Source organism: Labrus mixtus, chromosome 11 (genome assembly GCF_963584025.1).
Source record: "Labrus mixtus chromosome 11, fLabMix1.1, whole genome shotgun sequence".
Classification (NCBI taxonomy): Eukaryota; Metazoa; Chordata; class Actinopteri; order Labriformes; family Labridae; genus Labrus; species Labrus mixtus.
This window is the reverse complement of record NC_083622.1, coordinates 21,654,249-21,662,480: the sequence shown is the minus strand read 5'-3', so window position 1 is coordinate 21,662,480 and position 8,232 is coordinate 21,654,249. Positions and strand designations below refer to the sequence as shown.

Here is an 8,232-nt window from a genome sequence, read left to right as displayed (position 1 = left end):
TAATCTATTTTGACTTTTAGAGCTCCATTGTGCATTTCCCTTTCTGTGTAGAAGAAAAGAGGCGAGCACAGTGGAAAGCCCATCGCTGTGAGAAAGCATAATTAATCAATGCCCAGGCAGGTGTCTGTGTGGGGCAGATGGAGTGAGACGCTCAGCTGAAAAGGCTGGCCTTGCCTTTCGGCGTTATGCCTGAGGAGTGCCTCATCTCTTTTTCGTTTTCTCTTCTCGGCTCACAAAAAGAGGTCTTCACTTTAAAAAAGCATCCCCTCCTAGACCCTTTTATTTGCAAGGCTCTGCTAACTGTGGCGGCGCTTTGAAAACTATGAATACATGACTTTTATTCACTTAGATCTGACACTGGACTATGGCAGAGAGGCTCTCCTGTCATAAGCATTTAGAGTCAATTTTCCATGCCCTTTTCATGTGCCTTTGAATCCAGGAGATGCAGAAAGGAGAGGGGGAGAAAATGGGTGGGGGGCAGCAAGGGTTTCTCATAGTGATAGGCCAAGGTAGCTCCATCTGGAAGTTTTGAACATGAGGACCCTTATGGACCGGGCTGAGGTCAAAGTCCTCAGATGTAGCCATCTATTGTGCTGCTGATGAGAACAAAGAGACTGCCTTTGATTCACTGTGTCCCAGCGCCTGCTCCCAAACAAACAGGATGAAAGGCTGACCTCTAATCCCTCCCTGCCTGTTGCCCTTTTCTCAGAGTCCCACCGCTAAACAACCAGCCCCAACCATCAGAGGAAATTTGTCCAGATCTCCACCTTTGTACTCTACGGAGAGGTGACAAACGCTGCAGTATTGATCAAACCAAACAATACTACTATTAGATTCCCTCGTGTGCTGTCTTATAAGAGAAAAGCAGAAACGCTCAAAAACGATCCAGGAAAATCATTCAAGGTCACATTGTTTGTGTGAGGGTGGGGGAAAAAATCATGTTTAAATACCTTTGCGAGCAATGCGGATGCAATTTATTCTGGATTCCTGAAAGAGAAAGAAAACAGGCGTCAGATGGGAGGGTGTCACTTTGAATTCTGCATAAAAAAGAGATGGGATAAATTAAAAGAGGATGACGTGAATCACTGTGCTGAGTAACACACAGATATATATCACAATGGAAATGTGATGGCAGATAAAAATACCTCCTGAATGAAAATTAAATCATGTTAAGTCCCCGATACAAAGAGAGGTAACATTTCAAACCAGAGTGCTGTCTCCCATGTCTGCTGTTTCTATCCTGTGAATAAATATTCAAATACACTAAACATGAGTGGGTTGCATTACTCTTCTCTAAATAGCATCGCTTATTGTATAATAGAGCCACAGATAAACTGAAGTAGAAACGATTCAGACTGAAATGACAAACTGACACAAAGTTCAGAGTCCCATTGACGATACGATATCAGAAATCTGAACGCTGCACAGTTTGAGCAGAAGGTTGGAGATTCTTGCTGAAGGAGAAGAGATGAGAGATTAAAAGCGAGTGTGCATAATTAAGAGGAGGGTTTCAGACCAATGCACCGCTATGAAAAGGAATTAATTTTATTCAAATTTCAGCTGATGACATCTCAGTGTTATGAAAAGGACCTTTGTCAAACAGGACTAATGAGATCCAGGAGTGTAATCGAATTCCATCCTGCCACCTCTTGGAGGAGATGCATTATCAAATTAAGATTTACAGATGCTAATTCAGGCATTATGGGACAATTATGCAAATTTCCCTGTTCGGAAATGAGCAAAAAGTGCTTTCCTCAAACTCCAGTGAAATTGGTTTAGTTAAAATTTGAAAATCCATTTCAAGCAGACAGCCACTTTAACAAGCTCTTAACCCAACAGTTTAATCTGAAAACACAGAGCCAGACTGTAGACAAACATGTTGTCTGTCAGACAGACTGTCGTTTCATTTCCATAAACCAACCGCACAGACTTGGAGAATGACAGAACGTATGTTTACCCTCTGCAAAAGGTATTATATCCTTTCAGCTGTGTTTTTGTCCTACTTCCATTTAGCAGCCAATCAAATTAGCCTAAATTATGGATGTATTCCGCATAGTCGCTTTCTGAAAAAACGTGGGCTTTCTCGACTCCAATAGTTACTGAGATGTTGCAGTTATTTTTTTTAAATGCCAAGACCCTGAACTGCGTGTTTACAGGAGCTGTCTGTTGCATGCTTTTATTGCTGCTCTTGAACAATTGATCTGAATGGCTTTTCATTAGCTATTCATCTTCATTAATAATCAATAGCTACATTGTTTTAAAATTCAACCTTGGTTACTTTCTTCTTCTTTCTGTGTTTTCTTTCTACCGCTGACGGGTGACTTTGAGCTGACTCAATTATAAGAAATATTTTCCATCAGAAAAAGGCTGATTCATCCGAAACCAACCTCTGTTACAGAAACAGCACTTGAAGGCGTCCTCTCCATTCAATCATTACATAAGCTTTGGTTAATGAAAAGAGGGTACATGCACATCCATTATAGTAAGGACAAGTAGGTTAAATAGGATGGATAGAAGTCCATTCTGCAACATGCACATCTTATTCATTGTGAGCGGGCTCCGCAGAAGAGTTAGTTGATGTGCTCGCTATCATGGGACTCACCTCACACATCTGGCTGTGCTGTAACAGTCACCCCAGAGGGGCTGCTGCTTCCTGGAAACTCTCAACACAAAACACTAACGCCAGCATGCAACGTGAGGCTCCACGGCACACACTCAGGCTTTTAAAAGTGTGTGTGTGAAGTTGGTAGATATAAACAGTAGATGTTGTAAATCCTTATTTTATGGCCAAAAGAGCTACAGTGTGCTTCAACAGTCTTTCATGTACCTCTGTAGATGAATCAATCAAAACAATTAGAGAGGCTTGACAGCCACTCTGCAGATAATGAGCATGGGGAAATGCCAAATAATATGGGTGTCTCTTACTGTTTAAACTATTCCCATGGCTGCCACTGTACCCCCTCTACAAAGACATTCAACACAAACACAAAAAGACTTCACAACAAACCCTCATTTAATGCACAGAACAATTAAGTGATAAAATAGGTAAGCTGGCAATTGTGTTTGTATTTCAATAAGGTGTTCAGTATGCAAACATCATCTGTAATCAACTTTGTCCACTCTTCTATAGGCAGTAACCATTATCAGCATTTGTTCTATCTGCATAAATATGCAACTCTTCTCTGAGGTTTCGCTCTAAAAGGAGAACTGCTTTCAGTGCCAGCTACCCTTTTAGTACAAATGTAGGTACCTTGTTTTTTTTCCCCCTCTTCCAAAATGAGTCGGCACCAGATAATTATGTTTCCGTTGTTTGTACACAGTCCAAGAACTACCATAAAAATATCCCATTGTACATGAATTTTAAATGTTTTCGGGCTTCTGTGCAAACGCACATTTACAATGCTAAAATTCTCTTTTTGACTCACAATTTTGCGGCAGTGAGCAGAGTGCTAAAATGCAAAAAATAAAAGGCCTGAAAGGCATAATTGCAGATAGAGAAGCAAGAAGAAAAATGACAAAAGAAAAAATCCAAATAGGCACAAAAAACATTTAGCAAAACTGAACCGTTGTGGAGCATAAAGGCTGCAGGAGCTGAACCCTAACATGAGCTTTGTGGTTTTAATAGATGCTCTCATTTACACTTGTATGACGGCTGTGAAAAGACTGTAAAACGCAAATGTAAATGACGGTTATATTGATACTAACATCAACAAGGCATTAGTGCCGTTTTGTTAGTGCTGAAATTAAAGCTGTTAAGCTCTTTTATTTGATCTTTCTTAATGTAGTTAGCACTTTCTCAGCTTCAGGCCTCATGTGTGCATACATGTTGCTGTAGTCCTGCTGTGGCATGTCGTCTGTGCCCTGCTGTCGACTGGTTTCATGCCCAGATACTTGCCACCCCTCAACTGTGCGGAACTGATTAAATCCTGAAAAAAAAACAAAAAAAAAAAAAAAAAAAAAGACTTCTGGCAAAATATAAACAGGAAACACTACAGCCCCAAGAAAGAATGTGCCTCCACAAAGGTCTGAAGTCTGAAACACTGACACCAAAACAAAGGTGAGTCTGATAAGAGTTTGCATCACTGAACAGTTGTTGTCCAGGGAAAGATATGAAAATGTTGTTCCTGTCCTCACATCACAGAAGTGTTTCTTTAGGAGTCCTGCCGCACCGACACAGAACTCCAGACCAGAATTCAACAGTGACTGCGACTGTATTTCCAGACAAAAGTAGCGGGGGGTTCAAAGACTGGAAGACAGTACTGGCTGTGGGATTTGGCACTGTGCTCCACTCATTGTAGGTCATGGGTGCTGGCCCCCTGCCAGGCAAAACAAAACCTAATCCCATCCGCCGGTAAAGCCAGGCCTCCCCTGTCTAATCCCGTGCTTAGTAGCCTGGTTGTGTAGAGTGCTCACACTGCAGTACCTCTGTGTGTTTCTCCACTGGGTCGGAAAAAGATGCTACTGGTGGGATGAAACACCCAGCTCTGTTCATGGGGCTTTAAAAGACATGATCACAACGTAACCACCAACAGGACTCCTAAAGTCAAACCGAACAGTAGCTCAGCTTGCAGGTATTTATTCACAGAAGGCTGCATCACCTACAGCAACACGTCTGAGCCATGTTGCCACAAGTGTGTGAATATTAAAGCAGCAGCTTTCTGCCTCTGATCATCTGCACCTGTGCCCAATTATCCCTAAGTAATTGCCTCACCCAGGTAGCGGCTCTTCCTGTAATGGAATTTGGAGAGGTAATGTGATGTCCACTGGGAACGACTGGAGACTGGAGACCTTTGTGTGCTCGTTGAAATAGATGGAAATACAAGAGTGAAATACCATACTGATCCTCCACTAACAAGGTTTCATAAGGGTTTTGTGAAATGGACAAAAACGCAGACATCTATTTCATAAAGCCAGGTTACCTTGGACTCCCCTTGAACACGGCTTTTCAAAGATATTCAAGAGTCAAGGTTGATCAAAGAGTTAGGGGGGTGGATAAGGACAACAATAAAATGACTATTGTATGAAGACATGAAGCTACAGGACAAAGAAGAAAGGAATAGGAGGCAAAAGGAGAAAGTGTCAGACGAATGAAGTGAAGTACTTTATTGACTCTGAGTAATTCCTGCTAATCATGGCTTTGTTAAAAGTAAGTAAAGAACACAACTAATTCCCTGCTTCAGACATGCTTTGTTTGCAAAGAATTAAAGAGGTCGGATATAAGCATACATCTATTCTAAGTTTTACCAGCTAATATGTTTTCATCCAACAAACTCTCAATCCACACAAATACCCTTTCAAGGGTTTTGGGCCCAGACAATGCCAACTGTCCTACAGCGTCAACCGCAGCATTAGTGAATACAAATACTAATTAACAGCCCTCATCGCTGGCTCAGAATTATTCTGAGCACTAATGTCTACATTAGTCAGTGAAGGGTTGCCAGATTTGCGGCACCACTGGTGGGATTTTGAAAACACTCACCCCTCTGAAGTTGCTCATAGCCTGGAAGTAGACAAGGTAGCTTTTCCGAGGGTCCAGGGGGCTGTTCCAGTAGCCGTTGTAAGTGATGTTGTCGCCCACCGTGAAGGGACTGGCCTCGGGGAGGCTGCTGGGTGGCAGCTCGGCCGTGTAATAGTGCGGAGTGCCTCGAGCCTGAGCATCACCGTGAGACAGTGGCAGTGGGAAACACTCCTGAAGCCCCAGCTCCCTCTTCACTTTCTTCCCTGTCTCCTCTTCAACCACCACCTGGTATGTACTGGACACAAGGTGGATACGCGCCTTTAATAAACAGAATTTGGTTTTAAAAAGAAACCGAATATATACATTAAAGGATGATTTGCTCACCTGACGGGTGCCCCTCTGCCCTGGGCAGGGCGAAGCAGCACAGTAATGGTGCTCTCTGTCTCACTCAGGGGGGAAGGCATGTCTCCATAATCAAATGTGGGAGCTAAGAACACATGGCAACACACTTAAACGTCAATCATAATGATGGTTGAACACAGATTGCCTTACATTGTGTAAGAGTCCAGCTCGTTTTCTGCATGTTCATCCCCTCATAGTCTTGTATACTATCAGCTTTTAGAGCCATACCTTTTTTTGCATAATTGGTTAAAGTGCTACTATAGTCAAAACCATGAACCTCATATTCAGGACACTGTTTCAAATTTCCCTTCCAGTTGTCTTTGCTACAAGTCCAATTAAAAGTCATTGGTGTGAGGCTAAATTAAGTGGGCTTCTCATTTGAAAGAATCTGGCTTATGTCCTGCTCCTCCTGGCAAAGATGTGCCGGCACATTTCCCTTGAATATTAGCTGCCAATTAGTGAGTGGAAAGAGAGCAAACTATTCAGGTGCAATCACTGATTATCATCTGAAAAAGTAGTTTGCTAATATGTTAGCAGATAAGAGCCAACATCATTAAGAAAGCTTGTGCCTTTGTTGACATTAAAGGTCTGTTGTGGTTTGTACAACTAAAAGAAGGTTTGACGCCTGCTGCCAGACAGAGTCTCTTTGAAGGACGGGTGTCTATTAGCAACAGCAGTGCGCATGCCTCAGAGTATGTGTGAGTGTGCGAATGAGGGAATGTGTGTAGCTGGAGACTCTGCGGTGGGTATTGCTCGGAGATGCTGACAGTAGTAGCTGTTGAAGGTGTTCAGTGTTTGCTAGCTGTCAGAGCAGATTTGAGAGACGCTCAGTGTAAGTGAATGTTCTGCACCGTGGGCCAGTGGAGGAGGTTGAGGATGATCTGCAAAGACTTTTGGACTCTATCTGCGGTCTGGCTCTCTGCCAGCACGCTGCCTGTCGCACAGCCAGTAAGCAGTGATTGTGCACTAAATCTATAATTAAACAAAACTGGAATCTCTGTAAAGACATACGTAGGCAGGAGGAGGAAGACGGAGTTAATCTGTGAGCGGGACAGCGGTGGGATTGGCCGTGTTATGGGTTCCTACAAGGCGTAATCCAGTACCTCAACAGGATCAAATGCATTATTAAAAGAAAGCAGAAACACCAAAGCTGTATATCTATTGTCAGTAATAAGCTCTGAGACTCTCTGAGGTGACTTTCTGGTCCCTGGAATGTACTGCATCCTTCTTAACACAAAAAAAAAAAAAACACAGCAGTGTCCCCTCTGTGGTGTTTCTTTGCTTCCCTCCCTGTGACTTAATTTATGTCTCGAGGACTGCGAGATGACAGTGTGTCAGGAGTTTGGAGAGGCAACAGAAAATAGCTCTTACACTGGGGGGAGCAGTAGTTTTGCCTTTGGAGAGAGGAAAAGATGCTGAGGTCAAAAGAGAGGAAAGTTGGATCCTCATTATAGCACTCAGTGGGTGAAGTCTGGTGTTTGTGACGGCATAGAGAGCAGGTTCTTCATGAACAGGCTTTCTGTCTCTGTACAGTTTATCTACAATTTGAGCTTCAGGAGTCATAATACCTGAGATGTTGGTGGTAATTTCCGTGAGGGCCGTCTGGCCAAAGCCCTTAGCCGTACGGGCTCGGACAGAGATCAAGTAAGTAGTTCCAGGGTGCAGGTTGGAGAACATGTGGTAGGTCTCATTCTTCAGCTTCGACACGGTTCTTCTCGGGCCTGGGACGTTGATACCTGGATCAGATGACTCGATACTCTGGTAACTGATCTGGTTTGGGGACATAAAAAAATAGCAAGATGGTCTCAGGGTAATAGACGATGAGCTAGAGTCACATTAGCACTGATTTTATGATTCATTATTGTGACATCTAGCAGATTTCAAGTGATTTATTAAGTTTTATTCTGATCGAAAGAGGTCATTAAGTCAGAGAATAAATGGCTCCGTCATAATTAGTTATGCTCAGGTTTGATTGATATAATAAACGTAGAAAGAAATGAATTTGCCTCTCTAAATCAGTGTGCTGTTTCGCTCGTATGAATTTAGATGAATAGGACTTGATTGGCATTGGCACTGTTAATTCAAGGTCACAGAGGGAGCCTGGAGTTTTTTTCTTTAAAATACGAGGAGCGCTAAATGGTTTTCTGACTTAGTAATGCATTATGAAGGCCATGGACAGAAGACGCCTCACAGTGAAAACTGATTTCAAGTGCTTGAATCCATATTGAAAAGTGTTTAGAAGTTGAATGAATGTTCATTAACACTCAAGAAACTGATGTGCAAAAGTGTCCTTTAAAAGTGAAAGTAAGTTTTTCCTCAAGAGGTGATTTGCCTCGCCAGCACAGCACTCTCCCAAGGATTTCCACTTGTAC

At 42.7% G+C, this 8,232-nt stretch overlaps 1 protein-coding gene across 7 annotated transcripts in view; it reads right to left on the bottom strand.

Annotated features, from left to right (window-relative positions):
• ptprub (protein tyrosine phosphatase receptor type Ub) overlaps positions 1-8,232 on the bottom strand; it is a 154,144-nt gene that overhangs the window by 36,504 nt on the left and 109,408 nt on the right. For all 7 annotated transcript variants that reach the window (XM_061050887.1, XM_061050889.1, XM_061050891.1 and 4 more), the window contains exons 10-13: positions 7,429-7,630; positions 5,843-5,945; positions 5,480-5,753; positions 951-987 (exon numbers count right to left, since the gene is read on the bottom strand). In XM_061050887.1, the coding sequence (XP_060906870.1) occupies positions 951-987; positions 5,480-5,753; positions 5,843-5,945; positions 7,429-7,630 (616 nt within the window). The remainder of the gene's footprint in view (positions 1-950; positions 988-5,479; positions 5,754-5,842; positions 5,946-7,428; positions 7,631-8,232) is intronic.